Here is a 25,570-nt window from a genome sequence, read left to right on the forward strand (position 1 = left end):
CATAAGTGTGATCGGAACAACATTGAAAGTCAGGGAGAAGCAAATATATGTCTGAAAATAGAAGCCGGAAAATCTCTCAAAGCAACATATTTTGAGTCAACATTTCTGAGCATGAAACACATGGTTTGGGTAAAGAAAGAGTGAAGGACACACAGGTTAGAGATTAAGGGTAAAGTTTCAGTCACTCACCCAGCCTGTGGCCTCGAACATCTTCAGATCTAGAGGGTCTCCGGACAGCTTGCCATCGATATTGGTAAGAGAGTGGCAGGTGGCCATGCAGGCTACAAACTGGGACTTAACCAGAGTGTCCTTGTAGGCATTCTCCTCTGACAGGTGGAAAGTCCCCTTCTCCACTCTCTGGACTCCCCACAGGTCTAATCCATCCTCTGTGAGTGTACCTGTCTGAAGACAGAGGCACAAAGTGAATAGGGGAGATATATAGCACTAACTGTTGAGCAGGGCGATTACCATACCGGATCACCACACCACGACTAGTTTCCCCAGCATAGCCTCTCCTCTACCAATGTGTGTGTGTGTGTGTGTGTCCACCTTGTCGAAACAGACCAGGTTGAGCTGGCCACAGATGTTGATCCTCTGGGGGCTGATGCAGAAGATGCCGATGCGTTTGAGGCGGCGCTGGGCGTACACGATGCCTGCCGTCATGGCAGCGGGCAGCGCGGGGGGCACAGTGATGGTGATGATGTCCAGGGACTCAATGATGATGGTCTTGGCTGGCACCTGGGGTACAGTAGACAAGGAAAAAAATGACAATACAGCAGGGGTTACTGTAGGAATTGGTCGTGAAGCTAACTAGCCATAATAGTCCACTGTGACATAGAAACCTTCTACAGCCTCTATAGGACTAGTCACTCTCCCTCCCACTCCCTCCCCAGCCCAGCCAGAGTATAGTGTACTGTGTGGCCCAGTACATTGTTCATGATGCTGAGGACGATGGAGTAGACAAAGCCGATGCCAGCTATAGCCACCAGGCACAGCAGGAAGAGGTAGGCGTCGCGGTACAGCTTGAAGTCGGTGGGCTTGGGGTACAGGATGGAGCGCACCAGCTGGCCCTTAGCTGTGCTGAAACCTGGGGGGGATGGAGGAGGAGCTACATTCTGAATATGGTAAACACTCTTTATTTTATTATCCAAAATCAGATCATGATCGTACAACAATTTGAAAAGGCTGTGTGTGTTGTGACTGAGGACACGAACGGACACACAGACGGCTAACCTGTGCGGACCACCACTGCCTTGACCAGCTCCCCTGAGTAGAAGCGGGTCTGTATGACGTGCGTGCCACAGAAGAGGGTGTGTCTCTTGTGCTCCTCCATGCTGTAAGCTGCGTCACCCTCCTTGTCCCCTTCGCCCGGGTTGGGGAGGTTGGTCTTGGTGACTGGCACACTCTCACCTTGGGGGAGGGGGAAGAGCTAGGTATTTACAGAGTGTAGTGTTGTGTGAGGCTTTGCACAAATGTCAAATAAATATATTTTAGAATTCTGTATTTGGCAAGTGACCAGCAGTGAGAGAATGAGAAGGCAGAATCTCCAAGTCTCACCTGTCAGCATGCTCTCGTTGACGATGCAGGTGCCGCTGATCAGCACCGCGTCGCAGGGCATAATGGTCCCATTGCTAGGGATGACCATGACGTCGCCGGGCACCAGGTCAGTGGACAGGGCCTCCTCGATGTCTATTAGGATTCAACAGAGGGGAGAGCAGGTGTGGAGAGAGGAGGAGAATGCAGGGAAAGTACAGAGGGAGAGAGGAGTGGAACGAAGGGAGGAGGATAAAAGAGAGGTATTCTGTGCGTCAGAGCCCCAGTCTTGTTCAGAACATCTCTCATTACTCACGCCCTTCTGGGCAGCAGGGGGAAAATGCTGAGGCATCACATGCACAGCCTGAGCCCGCTGTGGGAGCGCACACACACGGATAAGTGTGCCGTTCTACTGGTGAATTGAACACTAGTCAAAGTGCATGAAATCTTAGTGAGTTATATTAGACAAACCGTTGCTGGCTCTGCAGACTGAAACTCGGACAATACTGTGTGCTGACACCATGTCATGAAGCGTGACGTATTGCTGAAAAGGAGAGAACAGCCAATAAGCATAACCACACATCAGGTGCTACAAAACCAGTTAATAGATTCTCAATGTCCCTTGAAATTCCCAGAGAAGACTTTGCTGCCCCCTCCCCATCCATCCAACCTCTCTCTTTATCTCCCTCTTCCATATGCTGTGTGATTCTAAGGGGGCGATCTCCTTCTTTGTGTAAACCTAGGGCCCAGGTGAAGCCTCCACCCCTTCACCTCCCTCCATGTCTCTACTTATGCAGTGTGATTGTAAGGGGGTGAACCCAGGGCCCTAGAGTGGGGAGGGGGCTAAAGTGTTTGAGTCCAGATGAGCCTAATTCAGCCTGGTTGCAGCCAGTTCAGAAAGGCCCCAGACTCACCTTTTGATTATTGAATACATTTTTCCAAATTGTGGAAGGAATAATAAGATTGGGGATGAGGGGTTGAGAAAGAGAGGACAGACAAAAAGGGATAGATCAAAATCAAAGTTTATTTGTCACGTGCGCCGAATAGACCTTACAGTGAAATGCTTACTTCTTACAGGCTCTAACCAATAGTGCGGAGAAAAAAAAAAAGTGTGCGCGCGTAGGTAAGTAAAGAAATAAGAGGAGACCAAGGGGCGGGGACAGACATACCTTTTTGATGGTGTACAGCGAGGTAGCTATGGAAATGACCGACATAAAGACGATGGCTGCGGCATAGTAGTAGTACTCATCAGCGCTCCACAGGATCACACTGAAGAGCTGGAAGATGTAGAAAGGGTTGAGGACCTGCAGGAGGGAAGGAAAGGAGGGAAAGAAAGAGGCATGTCAAATAACTTCCTCAAAACAACAACCTGCGAACGGAACATCCACTTTGACATTCACTAGAATAATGCCTGATTAAGCCCTATAGCAGGCTAACCATAATATGTCATGTTTGGCTCAATAGTGGGAAAAGGGTATAAATGTGAAATACCTCTTGACACATATGGTTCAATTTGTTTCTTTATACAGAGAGTGCAGCATACAGAGTGAGGGAGACAGACAGAGCACAGAGACATGGAGACTGTCGCAGAGACCGTGGGGTCAAAGAGAGCGAGAGAGACGTCAGAGAAATAGAAAGACAATAAGGAGTTGAGCGGAACTGCGGAGGTGGAAAATGCTGTTTTTACTGCCATTGTTGGCCCTGTTCACAGTGTTCACTCATTAGACTAAAGACAACCTCCCTGCAACAACTCAGAATCTAAATCTGTCTGGTCAGAAAAAAAAGCTTAAAGCCAAGTTGGCTTCCATTCAACAGAACTTTCCCATTAAAATGCCAGGCACAGGAGCTCATTATCTTGATCATTATATCAGCTAAATTAGCTATTGATTTTGATAGGCACCTTTGGATGTAAATAATTCATATAGACTTATGTTATCAATTAGGTGTCAGAGAAAATGAGCTCTGGTAAGAAAATCAAGCATCCTTTAAGTACTGGGTATGAACACCGTATTCACATTTACACCCAAAACCTCTCATACCTCTTTGATTAGAAGCTTGAAAACTGAAGGCACTTTCACTGCAATTTCATTCACTCCGAAAAACAGTCTCCTGTGGGAAAGCACGAGAGAACAAAGGTTTAACATTTACAGTTCAAACTAACAACTCATTCTACTTTATAACAAATGTTCGTCTCTCACACACACAGACACAATGTGTCTAATAAAACCATTGATAAGGTGTGACACTGACAGTGCTACATTAAGTAGGTCAGAGTCACACACATGAACACACTCACTCCCTCTAGATGCTGGGTGAGTGACACATGGGGAACAGAAGGCCAGCTCTGAGCAGACTGACACCCAACAGGGCTATTAGAAGGTGTTGTCAGGGCATAGAGAGGCTGCTGTGGCCTGCAGTATCTGCTTTCAACCGTGAGGTCTGGGCGTCTAAGGTGACAGAGAGGCTGCTGTGGCCTGCAGTATCTGCTTTCAACCGTGAGGTCTGGGCGTCTAAGGTGACAGAGAGGCTGCTGTGGCCTGCAGTATCTGCTTTCAACCGTGAGGTCTGGGCGTCTAAGGTGACAGAGGGGCTGCTGTGGCCTGCAGTATCTGCTTTCAACCGTGAGGTCTGGGCGTCTAAGGTGACAGAGAGGCTGCTGTGGCCTGCAGTATCTGCTTTCAACCGTGAGGTCTGGGCGTCTAAGGTGACAGAGAGGCTGCTGTGGCCTGCAGTATCTGCTTTCAACCGTGAGGTCTGGGCGTCTAAGGTGACAGAGAGGCTGCTGTGGCCTGCAGTATCTGCTTTCAACCGTGAGGTCTGGGCGTCTAAGGTGACAGAGAGGCTGCTGTGGCCTGCAGTATCTGCTTTCAACCGTGAGGTCTGGGCGTCTAAGGTGACAGAGAGGCTGCTGTGGCCTGCAGTATCTGCTTTCAACCATGAAGTCTGGCAGTGGGGGATGGGGGTAATGAATCTACCGTAGGAAGGCCAGGGTTAAGTGTAATAGAGTAACAATATACATTTTGCGGGTACCAGTACCACCTTTGAGTGACTTAGCTAATGCACCAAAACCAAGCATTCCTATGGGGTGAATTTAACCTCAACACATCACATTGCTCAAACCATACATACCGTACAAGGTGTTTGGTATAAGTTACCTGTACTCCTGCTGGTTGCTGGTGAGCCCCGTGCTGTGCTCTGAGTGGACGGTGGAACAGGTCACCTCCCGGTCCTCCAGGCCCCTGTGAGTGTGTGTGTGTGAGAAAGAAGGGAAACGAGGCCTCCATTAGAACATTTGCTTGGACATGCATTACACAAACCATTTGGAAAGTATCCAGGTCACTGGCTATAATAATGGTCTGTTAAATTGCTTACGTTAATACTTCAAAATTGTGGACCTCGTCGTTCCAGTAGTACTTTGTGCTATGGAGTGTAAAATAGCGAATCTGAAGGGAGAAAGAAATAAAAATGTTAGCAAAAATAACTAAGGCAGAAACTTTTTTGATTTGTGCTTTTCTCTTCCCATTTCATTGACCATAAAGATGTATACTTTTGAGCGTGAGCGTATGTGAGAAAGAAACTAGTAAAGAAAGCAAAAAGACAGGTGTGTTATTGTGTGTGCCATCGCGTGGCATTACCTGAGTGGGTTGGTACTCTGCATACTTCCTGATTAACTCCTGGGTGAAGCCGTCCGAGGGGTGGGGGGAGTGTCCATTGGTCATGGGGGGAGTGGTCTGGGTCTCCAGGCTGTCAAAGGGGTTTCTTCCAGGGGCCAGCATCACACGCACCTTGGCCAGGAACCAGCGCTTAAAGTCATCCTGAGACACACACACACATACCATCAGCGGTGACAGGTTCTCTGGTATTCACGTATTTGGACAGTGAAGCTAAATTTCCTTCGTATGTGAAGAGCCTATGATTGACACCTTAAGTCAACTTCTCTCATATCCTACAGTAGGAAGGAAAGATTCCCAATAAGTATTGAATGGTGACGTGTGACCTGAAAGTGGCCATTGTGATTACCATGGAAGTTTCGATGCTAATTGTTTACGTCACATTTTTTGTTGAATGTTGGCTGTATTTCATGAACCTACACAAATCCAGTGTCAGGAAATCCTTATAAACTTTTGCTCATGGGTGTGGAGATGTGTGGTTATTAAGGATTGTCCAATAACACATGACTTATGTTTGAATAAGACAACACTTAATTAAGGACTAATAAATGGCTAATAAGCTACTTAAAAATACACTAATGAACTACAAATTGGTGGCTGATATGTCTACTTTAAAATGAAGTCTTATTATCAGAATGGCTTACGGTTGATTGGAGCAACACCACTTCGGCCTCTCTCACGGTGGTCCGGGTGCAGGTGGCCTTCACACACCATTCTGGCATCCAGTAGAGCAGCAGCAGGAGGAAACCCCCTGTACATAGCACCCCCAGGCTCACCACTGCCACACGCCACCGACACACACGGTACCCCTGGAGCTCCTAGCGGGGGCCAGAGGGGACGGTTAAAATGGCAGTTCATATGGGGTCATCAGGGGAGTTTGAGTCAAGTTAACATGAGTTCGTATCCCATTTGATTTGAATAAACTATTAGGCGTTGGCATATGTGCAATTCAGAGCGGGAAAGAAATTGCGAGAGAGCGGGAGGGGTAGGAAGAGTGGGAGGGAAAGAACTCGGAGGTAAAATAAGAAAACACACCATCTCATCCTCCTCATCCTTATTCACGATCTTCAGTTCTTCCTTCTCCATTCTGCAGATAAGTCACCAAGGCCACAGAGCACAGCTTCATTGAAACAAGAACACAATGACACCACTACATGAGAATGTGAGTCTTCCCCAGTACGAGAGGAAAAGTATATCCCAGAGTATGTGTCCAACCCAGTGCATACTAGAATATGAATCAACCACACCACTAGTGTAGTGACTGAAACCAGAATCATATACACACACAGACATCTGAATGAATGAATGAATGATGAACTAGAATTAGACCGGACAGGGCTTGAATATTTGGGAGCAAACATTATTGTTGGCAATTGCCAGGGACCTCACAATACGATATAAACACGATTCTTAGGTGCCAATACAATATGTATTTGATAATGAAATATTATTGTGATTTGATGTTCCAAACATATAACTCACTATTAGGGTTGCACATTTTGGGGAATATTCAGGAGGTGGAAACTACGTGGGAATTAACGGGAATTAATATTAATACCATTTAAAATGTAGATGTTTATTTGCATTGGATATATTTACCATATCATATGGAGACAAACATTTGACCTAGACATAATTGCAAATGATTAAATCCTTCCAATAGAAAACAAAACAAAAAAACTGAACTTTAATTAAATGAGTTGACTCTTCACATGGGATGATTTCATTGAACAAAAAAAGGGAATATTGAATGATCCATTGCATCTCCCAAAAACGTTTTCAACATACATCTGTAAAATTCCTTAACTATTTATCTGTAGATGGAATTGTATTTGGGGAAAAAAATTCTAATCTTTACAGGAAAATGCCACGGGCACTATCTGATGTGTGGAGACATTTCACTGCAGCTAATGTAGAAGGAAAAGCTGTGTACATTTTGCAAATACTGTGCTAAATCATGTGTGAAGAATGCAACAAAGTGTATAAAGTTCCCTCAGCGCTCACAACAAGCAACCTCTGACAAAAGTCCCGCTACTTCTATTTGAGGTGAAAATGATGAATCAGATACCTTATCGATAGCAACAGATCATGACACGCCTGGATTCAGAAGTGTTGTAGGCTCAATGGAGGAACATAGTCAGAAATGCCGATGATGGTCTCGCTCAAGCTGTGTATCGCAACTGGTTCACCTCTGATGCTCACAGGCAAGGCGTATTGGAAGAGATTTCTGAATGTTCTATAACCCAGCATACACCCCTCCAACCAGACATGCTTAATCTACTTATTTGCAGGAGGCAGAGTTCAAGAGTTCAAGTGAAGGTCAAGCAAATCATAGAGACAGCAGACTGTATTGCAGTCATCTCTGATGGGTGGTCGAATGTTCATGGGCAAGGAATAATTAACTACATCATCTCCACCCCTCAACCAGCATTCTACAAGAGTAGAGACACAAGGGACAACAGACACACCGGACTCTACATTGCAGATGTCAATGACCTTGGACCACAGAAGGTATTTGCACTGGTGACAGACAATGCTGTGAACATGAAGGCTGCTTGGTCTAAAGTGGAGGAGTCTCTCCAAGAAATGTCCATATCACAGTCTGCCGATATGGACAGCCCCATCAACAGGATCCTCCTGGATGATGTATTTTGGGAGAGAGTGGTAAGCGGCCTGAGACTCCTGAAACATATTGCAGTAGCCATTGCACAGATTGAGGGAGACAATGCCATCCTGATGTTCAAACTCTGCTTGCAGATGTAGGAGAAGAAATCCGTACTGCCCTGCCCACTTCACTGTTGCTCCAAGCAGAGGAAACTGCAGTTTTGAAATGCTTCAAAAAGCGTGAAGACTTCTGCCTGAAGCCCATACACACCACTACATGCATGTTGTACCCCAAGTATGCTGGCAAGAGCATCCTGTCTGGCGCAGAGATCAACAAGGCCTATGGTGTCATCACTACCGTGTCCCACCACCTTGGCCTGGATGAGGGCAAGGTTCTTGACAGTCTGGCAAAGTACACTTCCAAGCAAGGGCTTTGGGGTGGAGATACAATATGGCAGTCGTGCCAACATATCTCATCAGCAAGCTGTTGGAAGGGACTTTGTGGATCTGAGGCTCTTTCCCCTGTTGCCTCAATCATCCTCCAAATCCCACCAACATCAGCCGCCTCAGAGCGCAACTGGTCCTTGTTTGGGAACACACACACACGCACCAAAGCACGCAACAGGCTGACCAATACAAGGGTTGAAAAATTGGTGGCCATCCGGGCAAATTTGAGGCTTTTTGAGCCTGACAACGAGCCATCCTCAACAAGGTTGGAAAGTGACAGTGAAGATGAGACCTCAGAGTCTGATGTTCAAGAGGTGGACATTGAGGAGGTCCAGGGAGAAGACATAGAAGCCTGAGAGGAAGACAACCAAATCTTTAGTTTCTAGACTATAATTTTACAGATATATGTTGAAAATGTTTTTGGGAGATGCAATGGATCATTGGGGATCATTCAATATTCCCTTTCTTTTGTTAATCAGTGAAATCATCCCATGTGAAGAGTCAACCCATTTAATTAAAGTTCTATTTGTAACTAAAAAGTTTGTTTTATTTCAATTGGAAGGATTTAATAATTTGCCATTATTTACTTACTTATAATAAGGTAAAAGGTTTACGTTTCGGTCTCCATATATGGTAAATATATCAATGCAAAAAAAACATCTACATTTAAATGGTATTAATATTAATTTGCATATATTCCCGTTAATTCCCACAGAAAGGTTCCACGTCTGAATATTCCCTAGTCCCTTCCCTTGTCCCTAACCCTGGCTACCTACTAGTCGCACGTAAGGCTGGGCAATATGACAAAAATATGTTATCACGGTAAACCTTTTTTTTTTGGGAGAAGTTATGGCAGTATTTAAAAGGTATTTTATGTTTTTGAATAATACAAGTTCAGAATTTGCTTTTATGAGTAGTGCATGATCCTAGGGTGGAAACACATACAGTTGAAGTCAGAAGTTTACATACACATAGGTTGAAGTCATTAAAATTACATTTTCAACCACTCCACAAATGTCTTGTTGACAAACTATAGTTTTGACAAGTCGGTTATGACATCTACTTTGTGCATGACACAAGACATTTTTCCAACAATTGTTTACAGACAGATTATTTCACTTATAATTCACTGTATCATTCCAGTGGGTCAGAAGTTTACATACACTACGTTAACTGTGCCTTTAAACAGCTATGAAAATTCCAGACAATGATGTCATGTCTTTAGAAGCTTCTGATAGGCTAATTGACATAATTTGAGTCAATTGGAGGTGTACCTGTGGATGTATTTCAAGGCCTACCTTCAAACTCAGTGCCTCTTTGCTTGACATCGTGGGAAAATCAAAAGAAAACTTCAGAAAATAAATTGTAGACCTCCACAAGTCTGGTTCATCCTTGGGAGCAATTTCCAAACGGTACCACGTTCATCTGTACAAACAATAGTACGCAAGTAGCCGTCACACCGCTCAGGAAGGAGACGTGCTCTGTCTGCTAGAGATTAACGTACTTTGGTGCAAAAAGTGCAAATCAATCCCAGAACAACAGCAAAGGATGCTGGAGGAAACGGGTACAAAAGTATCTATATCCACAGTAAAACGAGTCCTACAATCGACACAACCTGAAAGGCCAGTCAGCAAGGAAGACGCCACTGCTCCAAAACCACCATAAAAATAAGCCAGACTACGGTTTGCAACTGCACATGGGGACAAAGATAGTACTTTTTGGAGAAATGTCCTCTAGTCTGATAAAACAAAAATAGAACAGTTTGACCATAATGACCATTCTTACGTTTGGAGGAAAAAGGGGGAAGCTTGCAAGCCAAAGAACCCCATCCCAACCGTGAAGCACGGGGGTGGCAGCATCATGTTGTGGGGGTGCTTTGCTGTAGGAGGGACTGGTGCACTTCAAAAAATAGATGATATCATGAGGAAGACAAATTCTGTGGATATATTGAAGCAACATCTCAAGACATCAGTCAGGAATTTAAAGCTTGGTTGCAAATGTGTCTTCCAAATGGACAATGACCCCAAGCATACTTCCAAAGTTGTGGCAAAATGGCTTAAGTCAAGGTATTGGAGTGGCCATCACAAAGCCCTGACCTCAATCCCATGGATATTTTGTGGGCAGAACTGAAAAGGAATGTGCGAGCAAGGAGGCCTACAAATCTGACTCAGTTACCCCAACTCTGTCAGAAGGAATGGACCAAAATTCACCCAACTTATTGTGGGAAGCTTGCGGAAGGCTACCTAAAACATTGGACCCAAGTTACACAATTTCGGGATAGAAGTCCAGTGAAACTGGAGGGCTCGCAATTCAAACAAATAATCATGAAATTATGGATATTAAACATTTAGGTACACAAGTGTAATATCGGCTGAAAGCTTAAATTCTTGTTAATGTAAACTGCACTGTCCGATTTACAGTAGCTATTACAGCAAAAACATGCTTTGCGATTGTTTGAGGACAGCGCTCCACATCCAAAATATTTTTACACCAGCACAGGTTTCATACATTCAAAACTAACGTTTAAATATTCACTTACTTTTTGAAAATCTTCCGCTGATTTGTCATCCAAAGGGTCCCAGCTATAACACGTTATGTTAGATAAAATCCTTCTTTATATCCCAAAAAGTCTTTAGTTGGTGCCATCGATTTGAGTATTCCACTCAATCAACATGCAGAGAAAGGAATCCGAAAAACTACCCCTACAACTGTCTCAAGTCAAAATACATTTCTATTTCCGCCTCAGATACCCTAAAATGTAATCAAACTATATTATTTCTTATGGAAAGTAGTATGGTCAATAGGAAACCGATTTTAGCAGGTGCGTCCTGTCTTCATGGCGCGAGCAAACACGAATTTCCAAGACTGTGTCCCTGTACTAAAACTGATTTCATATTTGTTTTTGAAGTTGCAAGCCTGAAACCTTGAACATAGATGCTGACACCCTGTGGAAACCATAGGCAATGTATCCAGGGAGCAAATTTTCAATATTAACTTTTACTTGCCTTTTGAAGAGGATTCGCTCTCTCAATCCAAAAGAAATTACAGTTGGTTTTACTTTTGATTTTCTCCTAACATATCTATTGTGTTATATTCTCCTACATTATTTTAACATTTCTACAAACGTCAGTGTTTTCTTTACAATGGCACCAATTATATGCATATCTTGGCTTCAGGGCCTGAGCAACAGGCAGTTTACTTTGGGCACGTCATTCAGACAAATTTGGGAAAAAAAGGGGCCTAGCCCTAAGAAGTCAATGTGATGAAAGAAATAAAAGCTGAAATAAATAATTCTCTACTATTATCCTGACATTTCACATTCTTAAAATAAAGTGGTGATTCCAACAGACCTAAGACAGGGAATTTTTACTAGGATTAAATGTCAGGAATTGTGAAAAACTTAGTTTAAAATGTATTTGGCTAAGGTGTATATAAACTTACGACTTCAACAGTACATACAATTTAGTGATTTCAATGGGCCTTTCTCCATTGTGATTGTTTTATACTGTTCAACTTTAACTTAAAAATAATTTTCAGCATTTCCTGCACTCATTTGAGATCATTTCCACGTAGGGCTGCACGATATGGGCAAACAATCTAAGCCTTATTTTAACAAATGTTGCAATTGCGATTTGACTTGTGATTTAGAGCTAAACACATTGGTGAACTGTTGGAATCATGGAAATAGAATAATTATTCTAATTCTATAGTTAGAATACAGTAGTGGGCACTTTGAATACAGTCTTTTGACATGAAAGCGAATAAATGCCAGGGAGAAGTTTTTGTGACAAGGCAGGAACCAAAGTGTTGACAAGTGTTTCCTAGGGGACCCTATAATCTTTGGCTACATTGGAAACTTTCTCTTAGCTACTTCATGTTGCTAAAATTCTTGCTTCACTTATGCCTCTTTGATTTAGAAGATACTGTTGCTCAAAAAATATTCAGATGTACAGTACCAGTCAAAAGTTTGGACACCTACTCATTCAAGGGTTTTTCTTTATTTTGACTATTTTCTACACTGTACAATAGTGAAGACATCAAAACTATGAAATAACACGCATGGAATCATGTAGTAACCGAAAAGTTTAAAAACAAATCTAAATATATTTGAGATTCTTCAAAGTAGCTACCCTTTGCCTTGACAGCTTTGCCCTCTTGGCATTCTCTCAACCAGCTTCACCTGGAATGCTTTTCCAACAGTGTTGAAGTAGTTCCCACATATACTGAACACTTTTTGACAGCATTTCCTTCACTCTGCGGTCCAACTCATCCCAAACCATCTCAATTGGGTTAAGATCAGGGGAATTTGTAGAGGCCAGGTCATCTGAAGCAGCACTCCAACCTGGAGGTGTGTTGGGTCCTTGTTCTGTTGAAAAACAAATGATCGTCCCACTAAGCACAAACCAGATGGTATGGCGTATCACTGCAAAATGCTGTGGTAGCTATGCTGCTTAAGTGTGCCTTGAATTCTAAATAGATCAGACAGATCAACAATGCACCCCCACACCACCTTCTCCATGCTTCACTGTGGGAAACACACATGCCGAGATCATCCGTTCACCTACTCTGCGTCTCACAAAGACATGGCGGTTGGAACCATAAACCTCAAATTTGGACTCATCAGACCAAATTACAAATTTCCACCAGTCTAATGTCCTTGCTCATATTTCTTGGCCCAAGCAAGTCTCTTCTTCTTCTTATTGGTCTCATTTAGTAGTCGTTTCTTTGCAGAAATTCGACCATGAAGGCCTGATTCACGCAGTCTCCTCTGAACAGTTGATGTGTCTGTTACTTGAACTCTGAAGCATTTATTTGGGCTGCAATTTCTGAGGCTGGTAAATCTAATGAACGTATCATCTACAGGAGATGTAACTCTGGATCTTCCTTTCCTGTGGCGGTCTTCATAAGAGCCAGTTTCAACATAACGCTTGATGGTTTTTGCGACTGCACTTGAAGAAACTTTGACATTTTTCATATTGTCTGACCTTCATGCATAAAGTAATGGACTGTCATTTCTCTTTGCATATTTGAGCTGTTCTTGCCATAATATGGACTTGGTCTTTGTATACCACCCTTACCTAGTCCCAACACAACTGATTGGCTCAAACACATTGAGGAAATAAATTCCATAAATTAACTTAACAAAGCACACCTGTTAATTGAAATGCATTCCAGGTGACTACCTCATGAAGCTGGTTGAGAGAGTGCAAAGCTGTCAAGGCAAAGGGTGGCTACTTTGAAGAATCTAAAATATATTTTGATTTGTTTAACACTTTTTTGGTTACTACATGATTCCATGTGTTATTTCATTGATTTCTTCACTATTATTCAACAATGTAGAAAATACTAAAAATAAAGAAAAACCCTTGAATGAGTAGGTGTGTCCAAACTTGACTGGTACTGTAGGCCTACACCATCACTGGTATTATCAGGCTGTATAGCTAGTTACTTTTGATCTGACTCAGTAAATTTTTTAGCTAGCTAGCGATTAGTGGCTAACAAGATTCAGGCCCAACTTGCTAAGAAACGACAAATTAGCTGTTTGTAAATGTAAGAAACAGAAACTAGTAGTGTAATTACAGAACACTAGTGGATTTTTATTAATAAGCTAAGTGAAATCAGCATCGTTGTCATCAACATTGTTGCGTGTGCTGCATTGACCATGCAGACACTGAACGCAAGTATCTCGTGGTAGAGGAACAAAATGCGTTCCTTGAGTGACAGGGTGGGTCCAAGTCTGTGTGGAAAGCAGCATGGAGAGAGGGAGAGCAGAGAGAGATGAATCAAGGTACAGCAGTGGAGAAGGTGGAAAGTTTCATGTTCCTGGGCGTACATTTCAGACAAACTGCAGCGCCTCTTCAACCTTAGGAGACTCTGTTGTAACAGATTTACTTACACGTGAAGCTTGGTTACTCAAGACTAGCTGTAAGAGCTTTCGTTCCCAAGCCATTGCAGTGTAAAAAAAATGTACAGATTTGGGCATGTTTCAAGAGAAATGCCTGTTCACACAACTATCATCCAGAAGGCGTGGTCAGTACAGGTGCATCAAAGCTGGGACCGAGAGAGAGAGAAGCTGTTTTTCAGACTCAAGGCCATTAGACTGCTAAACAGCAATCACTAACTCCAAGAGGCTGCTGCCTACATTGAGACCCAATCACTGGACACTTTAATAAATGAATCACTAGTCACTTTAAACTACCCCACTTTAAATAATGCCACTTCAATAATGTTTACATATCTTACATTACTCAAATGTATATACTGTATTTTATACAATCTACTGCACCTTGCCTACGCCGCTCAGCCATCTCTCATCCATATACATACTCTCATTCTGTCAGCGTATGCGCTACTGGTGTTGAAGTCAGGTGCAGGAGAGTAGATCATTGTGATCAGGCGCACTCTTTATTTGGGCAGAAGCACAACAAATGGACGCAACAGTGTCAAACCTCCAGGCATAAATAAAAGAGAAATGCGCAAAATAGCGTCACAAAACAAACAAAATAATTCAACCTCCTATGGGTTACAAATGAATACGCAGGGGGGAAATAACCAGCCTGGCGCAGCACACTGAACATGTAACAAAACAATTCCACGCAAGGACATGGGGGGGGAACAGAGAAATATAGACTGTTGGACTAGTAACCGGAAGGTTGCAAGTTCAAACCCCCGAGCTGACAAGGTACAAATCTGTCGTTCTGCCCGTGAACAAGACAGTTAACCCACTGTTCCTAGGTCGTCATTGAAAATAAGAATTTGTTCTTAACTGACTTGCCTGGTTAAATAAAAAGGTAAAATAAAAAAAACAAATAAACAAATAAATAAATATATAGTTGGGCCTGTATATATACATACACAATGTGATTAGGGAATGTAAACCAGGTGTGCGGGGAACAAGACAAAACAAATGGAAAAAATGAAAAATGTAGCGGAGATGGCTAGAAGGCCGGTGACGACGAACGCCGCCCGAACAAGGAGAGGAGCTGACTTCGGTGGAAGTCGTGACACATAAATTTGTGTGTATTAGGTAGTTGTTGGGGAAATATTGGATTACTTGTTAGATATTACTGCACTAAAAACCCAAACCGGTTCGAGCATCAGTACCTGTATATCGTAAAATATGGTACACCGCCCAGCCCTAGTATCACATTCTAAAATGAAGCAGTGTTGCACAGGAACACTTATTCTTTCCAAACTAAACTCAGCAAAAAAAGAAATGTCCCTTTTCAGTCCCTGTCTTTCAAAGATAATTTGTAAAAATCCAAATAACTTCACAGATCTTCATTGTAAAGGGTTTAAACGCTGGTTCCCATGCTTGTTCAATGAACCATAAGCAACTAATGAACGTGCACCTGTGGAACGGTCGTTAAGATACTAACAGCTTTCAGACAGTAGGCAATTAAGGTCACATTTATGAAAACTTTCTACTAGGCCTTTCTACTGACTCTGAAAAACCCCAAAAGAAAGATGTCCAGGGTCCCTTCTCACCTGCGTGAACGTACCTTAGGCATGCTATAAGGAGACATGAGGATTGCAGATGTGGCCAGGGCAATAGATGCCTAAGACAGCACTACAGGGAGACGGGATGGACAGCTGATCGTCCTCGCAGTGGCAGACCACATGTAACACATGCACAGGATCGGTACATCAGAAAATCACACCTGCGGGACAGGTACAGGATGGCAACAACTGCCCAAGTTACACCAGGAACGCACAATCCCTCCATCAGTGCTCAGACTGTCCGCAATAGGCTGAGAGGCTGGACTGAGGGCTTGTAGGCCTATTGTAAGTCAGGTCCTCACCAAACATCACCGGCAACAACGTCACCTATGGGCACAAACCCACCGTTGCTGGACCAGATAGGACTGGCAAAAAGTGCTTATCACTGACCAGTCGCGGTTTTGTCTCACCAGGGGTGATGGTCGGATTCGCATTTATCGTCGAAGGAATGAGCGTTTCACCAGGGCATGATTTGGAGGTGGAGGGTTCGTCATGGTCTGGGGCGGTGTGACATAGCATCATCGGACTGAGCTTGTTGTCATTGCAGGCAATCTCAACACTGTGCGTTACAGGGAAGACGTCCTTCTCCTTCATGTGGTACCCTTCCTGCAGGCTCATCCTGACATGACCCTCCAGCATGACAATGCTACCGGCCATACTGCTCGTTCTGTGTGTGATTTCCTGCAAGACAGGAATGTCAGTGTTCTGCCAAGAGTCCGGATCTCAATCCCATTGAGCATGTCTGGGACCTGTTGGATCAGAGAGTGAGGGCTAGGGCCATTCCCCCCAGAAATGTCTGGGAACTTGCAGGTGCCTTATTGAGAAATGTATTGAAAATAAACAAATATTACATTTACTTAAGTATTCAGACCCTTAGTACTTTGCTGATGCACCTTTGGCAGCGATTACAGCCTCGAGTCTTCTTGGGTATGACATTCCAAGCTTGTCACACCTGTATTCGGGGCGTTTCTCCCGTTATTCTCTGCAGATCCTCTCAAGATCTGTCAGGTTGGATGAGGAGCGTCGCTGCACAGCTATTTTCAGGTCTCTCCAGATACAAGTATTTGATAACCTGCAAAATCGGCAGTGTTTCCTACACAAAGCATGTAGAGGTCTGTCATTTTTAACATAGGTACACTTCAACTGTGAGAGACAGTATTTGATACATCAGAAAAACAGAACTTAATATTTGGTACAGAAACCTTTGTTTGCAATTACAGAGATCATACGTTTCCTGTAGTTCTTGACCAAGTTTGCACACACTGCATCAGGGATTTTGGCCCACTCCTCCATACAGACCTTCTCCAGATCCTTCAGGTTTCGGGGCTGTCGCTGGGCAATACGGACTTTCAGCTCCCTCCAAAGATTTTCTATTGGGTTCAGGTCTGGAGACTGGCTAGGCCACTCCAGGACCTTGAGATGCTTCTTACGGAGCCACTCCTTAGTTGCCCTGGCTGTGTGTTTCGGGTCGTTGTCATGCTGGAAGACCGTGCCACGACCCCTCTTCAATGCTCTTAGTGAGGGAAGGAGGTTGTTGGCCAAGATCTCGTGATACATGGCCCCATCCATCCTCCCCTCAATACGGTGCAGTCGTCCTGTCCCCTTTGCAGAAAAGCATCCCCAAAGAATGATGTTTCCACCTCAATGCTTCACAGTTGGGATGGTGTTCTTGGGGTTGTACTCATCCTTCTTCCTCCAAACACGGCGAGTGGAGTTTAGACCAAATTTTTGTCTCATCAGACCATATGACCTTCTCCCATTCCTCCTCTGGATCATCCAGATGGTCATTGGCAAGCTTCAGATGGGCCCGGACATGCGCTGGCTTGAGCAGGGGGACCTTGCGTGCCGCTGCAGGATTTTAATCCATGACGGCGTAGTGTGTTACTAATTCTTTGAGACTGTGGTCCCAGCTCTCTTCAGGTCATTGACCAGGTCCTGCCGTGTAGTTCTGAGCTGATCCCTCACCTTCCTCATGATCATTGATGCCCCATGAGGTGAGATCTTGCATGGAGCCCCAGACCGAGGGTGATTGACCGTCATCTTCTTCCATTTTCTAATAATTGCACCAACAGTTGTTGCCTTCTCACCAAGCTGCTTGCCTATTGTCCTGTAGCCCATCCCAGCCTTGTGCAGGTCTACAATTTTATCCCTGATGTCCTTACACAGCTCTCTGGTCTTGGTCATTGTGGAGAGGTTGGAGTCTGTTTGATTGAGTGTGTGGACAGGTGTCTTTTATACAGGTATCGAGTTCAAACAGGTGCAGTTAATACAGGTAATGAGTGGAGAACAGGAGGGCTTCTTAAAGAAAAACGAACAGGTCTGTGAAAGCCGGAATTCTTACTGGTTGGTAGGTGATCAAATACTTATGTCATGCAATAAAATGCAAATTCATTACTTAAAAATCATACAATGTGGTTTTCTGGATTTTTGTTTTAGATTCCGTCTCTCACAGTTGAAGTGTACCTATGATAAAAATTACAGACCTCTACATGCTTTGTAAGTAGGAAAACCTGCAAAATCGACAGTGTATCAAATACTTGTTCTCCCCACTGTACACACACACACACACACACACACACACGTGACAAATCCAATGGATGATGCTGCCTCAAATTACCCCAGTGCTCTGCCTTGTGCATTGACTTCAGTGCAAACCATCCAGCAATGTTTAACAATGAGTGGCCTCAAAAGTCCCATACTGGTATACTGTCGACACTTGGGGTGTTCCACTAACTTTGCCCTGGGGGCTGCATTTGGTCTTCAATGAGGTCCGGAAGGCCGCACTGCAAATTCGTTATATTTCCTTGCGGTCAAAATTAGCAAAAAAATAGTGCTCTATTCATCGTTTTTGGAATTTACGATGCTCACTAGCGGTTTAGCTTTAATTTAGATGAGTATTAGCGAGCAGGACACAGTCAAGAAACTAAAGTCATTTTAAAGTATCTTGAGTTTGTCCCCTTCCCCCAAACTACCAGCGGGCCGGCTTGGACCCTCTCTCGGGCTGGATCCGGCACGCTCTCTCGGGCTGGTATAAACTGTTATGAAATGTCTACCTGTCTTTAATACACCGCCCATGTCATTTCCACACACTAGAGGGTGACCTGCCCAGCTCGGGATCCTGACCTGCTGTTAAATAGTAGGAAGGGCTTGGTCCCAAGAAAAATATCCCGCGGTGTGCGAGGGGAAGAAGGGGCCAGAGAGCTGGGGGCAGATAAGATCAGGGCCGGGGGCCAGTGGCACAGGGCAGGGGCACGTTGCAAAGGGACAGCCCAACCCACTGCTCCAGCCAGGGTTAGTCCCTCTGCTGGGCCCCCCTTCTTTGCTCCCTCTCTCCCCATCTCTTTTCCCTTGCGTCGCTCCATTGTTTATACGATGGCATGTTCTGCCAAAAATCTTTTAAAACGCTGCCGACCGGCCTCCCTCAGGCGTCTTTTTTTCATCACCTTTGGGCCTTGAGAAAAGACAGTCCCTTGAGAGCACAGGCAAAGTGTCTGCTCAGAGGCCTTGTTGGGGTAGGAATAGTCTCTCTAGTCTGTACCATAGAGTGACCTACACTGTGTATGCAGAAGCAGGAGGCACCTGCTGTGTGCAATGCTTCAATGGGGCTCGACCTATATGTTGCTGCACAACTACGGAATCTGTTTGTTGTGTTTTTAGTGGACACCTAATAAAAGTTGAGGCTTTGATGATTATAATAACCACTGGCAGCAAAAAGCTTGTCGGTTTCCAATGTTAACTGGCAAGCTTAATCCTGTAAGAGCAACAGAGTTGGAGCCTTTTGTCCTTATGAGTGCTGTGGTGCGCACAGCCCCCGCTGCAGATATACATGAACTCATCGGGATTCTCTCCAGCATGATACGACACCAGCCCAGCGATGGTAAAACCCACCCTGTTTATGTTGGGGGTGTGTGTTTAAACGTGCATCTCCCTTGCTGCAGCTAATCACAGACATGCATGCACGGGCTAGCCGGTTTTCCCCCTTAGCCCCCCTCTCAGCAATTAGCCCAGATAAATAATCTGGCCTTCCAGCACCACACTACCGGCACATGTACAAGGAGAGGATGGACCTCCCTCTGGGTCAACCAGGCTTGCTATTGTAAAAAAATAATTTAATAGTGTTTTATTTATATTTTCATTGCTACCCAGTGCACCTGGCACAATGTTTTTTTAATGTGGGGAATTTCAACCTTCTGCCGCCATACTCTGGTGGGCATAATGAAGTCTAACGCGGTTATTCATCGGGAAGCCTTCTGTAGTGACTTCCTGGTCCCTTGCTGGTCCCTCAGGATATGTGATAAAACATTCCATGGGTTATTCGGTTGGATTTCAGTCTAGGGCTGATGCGTTGCTGATGTTGGACGCGTTGATTGAAAGAAGACGATGTAAGGGAATGCAGTCCCTTCATGACCAAAACACTGGGGCAGTTTTAGAGTGGAGCAATCAGGCCCATGGGAGGCTAGCAATTTTTTTTGAAACAGACTGTTGCTGCAGACACTACACATATAGTTGATTGAATAGATGTTTATTTAGCCAGCTGCACTTTCTGTAGCGTCTCTTGGTGCATCTTTGATTCTCCTTTTATCGTTGGCTGTACTGTTTTATTCCAACTGCCCGTTGACCCTGACATTCCCCTTCAACACCGTCCTCTCTGGTACAGAGGCCTAGGTCAGGTTCAACTCATACAGGTGGCGGGAGCCTTCAAGATCATTGCAGAACACACGCACAGAGACTCCTGAGTCATCAGATGGGTGTTACTCAATGTCCCCCATGCCTCTTCTCTCTCCCTCTCAGCTGTCCTACAGGGCAGTCCAGCTGTTTGGAAAGGAGCTTGTCATTGTCTGTGGGAGTGTTCATACTGGGTGTCATAGCTTCGCCACTCAGGTGCTCTCAGGTCAACCGACTGTCTATGCCTGTAGGACCCCGCATAGGCAAGCCCAGTCATACGCAAGCCCACGGTCATACAGTAGGGATACATAGACTGTCGGAGCTAGAAACACAAGCATTTTGCTTCACCTGCAACAACATCTGCTAAACACACGCATGTGACCAATAAAATTTGATTTGATTTTACTTAATTTGGCAAACTTGAATAGGACAGTGTGTTTGCTTGTGAGGGGGGGGGGGGGGGGTACTCGATAGTTGCATATCCCAATGTTATTTTGAACGATGTTATATAGATACTTTGACTGCAAGTAGGGTTACACATTTTGGGGAATATTCAGAGATGGACACTTTCCGTGGGATTTAACAGGAATATATGTAAATTATAATAATACCATTTAAAATGTTTTTTGTATTGGACATATTTACCAGAGACAGAAATGTAAAGGTACAAGGTTTATAATAAGTAGACATAATTGGAAATTATTAAATCCTTCCAATAGAAATTAAAATATATATTTTGTTACGAATTGAACTTTAATTAAATTAGTTGACTCTTCACATGGGATGATTTCACTGAACAACAAAAGAAAAGGAATATTGAATGATCACCAATGATCCATTGAATCTCCCAAAAACATTTTTAACATGCATCTGTAAATTTATAGTCTAGAAACTAAAGATTTGGTTGTCTTCCTCTCAGGCTTCTATGTCTTCTCCCTGGACCTCCTCAATGTCCACCTCTTGAACATCAGACTCTGAGGTCTCATCTTCACTGTCACTTTCCAACCTTGTTGAGGATGGCTCGTTGTCAGGCTCAAAAAGCCTCAAATTTGCCCGGATGGCCACCAATTTTTCAACCCTTGTATTGGTCAGCCTGTTGCGTGCTTTGGTGTGTGTGTGTGTGTGTGTTCCCAAATAAGGACCAGTTGCGCTCTGAAGCGGCTGATGTTGGGTGGGATTTGGAGGATGATGGAGGCAACAGGGGAAAGAGCCTCAGATCCACAAAGTCCCTTCCACCAGGTGGCTGATGAGATATGTTGGCACGACTGCCATATTGTATCTCCATTCCAAAGCCCTTGTTTGGAAGTGTACTTCGCCAGGCTGCCAAGAACCTTGCCCTCACGGTAGTGATGACACCATAGGCCTTGTTGATCCCTGCGCCAGACAGGATGCTCTTGCCAGCATACTTGGGGTCCAACATGTACGTAGAGGCGTGTATGGGCTTCAGGCAGAAGTCTTCATGCTTTTTGATGTATTTCAAAATTGCAGTTCTCTGCTTGGAGCAACAGTGAAGTGGGCAGGGCAGTACGGATTTCTTCTCCTACATCTGCAAGCAGAGTCTGAACATCAGGATGACATTGTCTCCCTCAATCTGTGCAATGGCTACTGCTATAGGTTTCAGGAGTTTCAGGCTGCTTACCACTCTCTCCCAAAATGATTCATCCAGGAGGATCCTATTGATGGGGCTGTTCATGTCGGCAGACTGTGATATAGCCATTTCTTGGAGAGACTCCTTCCCCTCCAGGAGACTGTCAAACATGATGATAACTCCACCCCAACAGGTGTCGCTGGGCAGCTTCAATGTGGTGCTCTTATTCTTCTCACTTTGCTTGGTGAGGTAGATTGCTGCTATAACTTGATGAAGCTTAAAATACCTAACCATTTCCTTGGCTCTCTTGTAGAGTGTATCCATTGTTTTCAGTGCCATGTCGTCCTTGAGGAGCAGATTCAATGCATGAGCAGCACAGCCAATGGGTGTGATGTGAGGGTAGAACTCCTCCACTTTAGACCAAGCAGCCTTTATTTTCACAGCATTGTCTGTCACCTGTGCAAATACCTTCTGTGGTTCAAGGTCATTGATGACTGCCTTCAGCTCATCTGCAATGTAGAGACCGGTGTGTCTGTTGTCCCTTGTGTCTGTGCTCTTGTGCAATGCTAGTTGAGGGGTGGAGATGATGTAGTTAATTAGTCCTTGCCCACGAACATTCGACCACCCATCAGAGATGATTGCAATACATTGCCATCTCTGATTTGCTTGACCTTTACTTGAATTCTGTATCCATCAAATGAGTAGATAAAGCATGTCTGGTTGGAGGGTGTATGCTGGGTGAAGAACATTCAGAAATCTCTTCCAATACACCTTGCCTGTGAGCATCAGAGGTGAACCAGTTGCAATACACAGCTTTTGTCAGAGGTTGCTTGTTGTGAGCGCTAAGGGAACTTCGTGGACTTGGCCAGATGATTCTACATCTTTGTTGCATTCTTCACATATGATTTTGCACAGTATTTGCAAAATGTAGAAGGAAAAGCTGTGTACATTAGCTGCAGTGAAATGTCTCCACACATCAGATAGTGCCCGTGGCATTTTCCTGTAAAGATTAGAAAAAAATGTATTAAGAAAATGAATAAATACAATTCCATGTACAGATAAATAGTTAAGCAGTTTAATCTAACTCCTTTGTAAGATAAATGTTTTTAAATGAAACATGTATGGAAACGGGTGAATTAACACTCAGTTAGCAGGCTCAAGCAAGCTAAAACCCACATGGTAGCAAAAACTAACCAGCAGAAATTGTTAAAAGATTAGAAATTATTTAAACACACTTTCCTGTAGGAAACTATTTTCTAGTTAACAAAAATAAATGTGTCACAGAAAATATATTCACCCCACCCAGTATTGTAATCAAAACTTACCAGAAAGCATGTAGTCCTTGGCTCAGACAGTGTAGTAGTGTGGGCTCAATTAGCATCTTACTAGTGTGCAAGATCTTGAGAATCAGCTGTGCATGTGATGGAAGAATGCACTGTGCATGCAGAGGGTTGCAATTCCATTGAATTGGGGATAGTTTCACAAAATATCCAACAAGACCTAGAATTGCCTTGTGTATCCCACAAAAAAAAGTTAACTGTTATAAGCTAACTTTTGATGAATTTAAGCAAAATTCCCCAAATTCCCATGGAAAATTCCCAGAAATTTACCGGGAAAGTTTCTGATCCTTTGCAACCCTAAAAAGGGACTTCCGCACATCACGGACAAACCTGCACCACGCCCATATTTTACAACAGGCTAACGGACACACAGTTCCACAGGCAGTTTGTAGTCGTAATTCATGTTGCCTTTTCTACGAGAGACTCAAAGCTTGGTTTTCTAACAACGTTCTGAGTGAAATCAGTTCAATACTTTCAAATAGGGCGATATGACGATACACACTGCACAAAAAAAAGGGAACACTTAAACACAATGTAACTCCAAGTCAATCACACTTCTGTGAAATCAAACATGCTGTTTGCAAATGGAATAGACAACAGGTGGAAATTATAGGCAATTAGCAAGACACACCCAATAAAAGGAGTGGTTCTGCAGGTGGTGACCACAGACCACTTCTCAGTTCCTATGCTTTCTGGCTGATGTTTTGGTCACTTTTGAATGCTGGCGGTGCTTTCACTCTAGTGGTAGCATGAGACGGAGTCTACAACCCACACAAGTGGTTCAGGTAGTGCAGCTCATCCAGTATGGCACATCAATGCGAGCTGTGGCAAGAAGGTTTGCGGTGTCTGTCAGCGTAGTCTCCAGAGCAGGGAGGCGCTACCAGGAGACAGGCCTGTACATCAGGAGACGTGGAGGAGGCCGTAGGAGGGCAACAACCCAGCAGCAGGACCGCTACATCCGCCTTTGTGCAGGGAGGAGCAGGAGGAGCACTGCCAGAGCCCTGCAAAATGACCTCCAGCAGGCCACAAATGTGCATGTGTCTGCTCAAACGGTCAGAAACAGACTCCATGAGGGTGGTATGAGGGCCCGACGTCCACAGGTGGGGGTTGTGCTTGCAGCCCAACACCGTGCAGGACGTTTGGCATTTGCCAGAGAACACCAAGATTGGCAAATTCGCCACTGGCGCCCTGTGCTCTTCACAGATGAAAGCAGGTTCACACTGAGCACATGTGACAGATGTGACAGAGTCTGGAGACGCCATGGAGAACGTTCTTTGGGGGGGCCGCACAGCCCTCCATGTGCTCGCCAGAGGTAGCCTGACTGCCATTAGGTACCGAGATGAGATCCTCAGACCCCTTGTGAGACCATATGCTGGTGTGGTTGGCCCTGGGTTCCTCCTAATGCAAGACAATGCTAGACCTCATGTGGCTGGAGTGTGTCAGGAGTTCCTGCAAGAGGAAGGCATTGATGCTATGGACTGGCCCGCCCGTTCCCCAGACCCGAATCCAATTGAGCACATCTGGGACATCATGTCTCGCTCCATCCACCAACGCCACGTTGCACCACAGACTGTCCAGGAGTTGGCGGATGCTTTAGTCCAGGTCTGGGAGGAGATCCCTCAGGAGACCATCCGCCACCTCATCAGGAGCATGCCCAGGCGTTGTAGGGAGGCCACACACACACACACACACAACTGAGCCTCATTTTGACTTGTTTTAAGGACATTACATCAAAGTTGGATCAGCCTGTAGTGTGGTTTTCCACTTTAATTTTGAGTGTGACTCCAAATCCAGACCTCCATGGGTTGATAAATTTGATTTCCATTGATAATTTTTGTGTGATTGTTGTCAGCACATTCAACTATGTAAAGAAAAAAGTATAAGAATATTTCATTCATTCAGATCTAGGATGTGTTATTTTAGTGTTCCCTTTATTTTTTTGAGCAGTGTATATCGTGTGATGATAGAAAAACATCTATTGTTTCATATTATGCTCATCGTTTATTTAGTTGTGTTGCAAATCACACTTCACGGCAATATTTTGTCAATAGGACGATGCTTTGCGCTCTTACACAAGTGCCGTGTGGAAGGAAATTTGCAACACAAAAAACATGGAGTGAACATGACACAGAGCTCGTATCTAAAAGAGGGGCTACTTCGGTCGCATAGACGGGATTTGGGTATGAAAAGTCTGGACACGGACCAGAAATCCGTCCTCTGCA

General features: G+C 44.3%; 1 protein-coding gene across 4 annotated transcripts in view; it reads right to left on the minus strand.

The window, feature by feature from the left end:
- Window positions 1–25,570, minus strand: part of LOC109889154 (probable cation-transporting ATPase 13A3) — a 62,065-nt gene that overhangs the window by 17,414 nt on the left and 19,081 nt on the right. For all 4 annotated transcript variants that reach the window (XM_031822549.1, XM_020480371.2, XM_031822548.1 and 1 more), the window contains exons 2-14: window positions 6,240–6,324; window positions 5,849–6,022; window positions 5,169–5,348; window positions 4,906–4,976; window positions 4,689–4,772; window positions 3,573–3,642; window positions 2,703–2,837; window positions 2,005–2,077; window positions 1,558–1,689; window positions 1,234–1,410; window positions 930–1,087; window positions 550–738; window positions 190–402 (exon numbers count right to left, since the gene is read on the minus strand). In XM_031822549.1, the coding sequence (XP_031678409.1) occupies window positions 190–402; window positions 550–738; window positions 930–1,087; window positions 1,234–1,410; window positions 1,558–1,689; window positions 2,005–2,077; window positions 2,703–2,837; window positions 3,573–3,642; window positions 4,689–4,772; window positions 4,906–4,976; window positions 5,169–5,348; window positions 5,849–6,022; window positions 6,240–6,290 (1,707 nt within the window). In that variant the 5' untranslated portion in view covers window positions 6,291–6,324. The remainder of the gene's footprint in view (window positions 1–189; window positions 403–549; window positions 739–929; window positions 1,088–1,233; window positions 1,411–1,557; window positions 1,690–2,004; window positions 2,078–2,702; window positions 2,838–3,572; window positions 3,643–4,688; window positions 4,773–4,905; window positions 4,977–5,168; window positions 5,349–5,848; window positions 6,023–6,239; window positions 6,325–25,570) is intronic.

The sequence above is a fragment of the Oncorhynchus kisutch genome, linkage group LG4 (assembly GCF_002021735.2).
Source record: "Oncorhynchus kisutch isolate 150728-3 linkage group LG4, Okis_V2, whole genome shotgun sequence".
In the NCBI taxonomy this organism is placed as follows: Eukaryota; Metazoa; Chordata; class Actinopteri; order Salmoniformes; family Salmonidae; genus Oncorhynchus; species Oncorhynchus kisutch.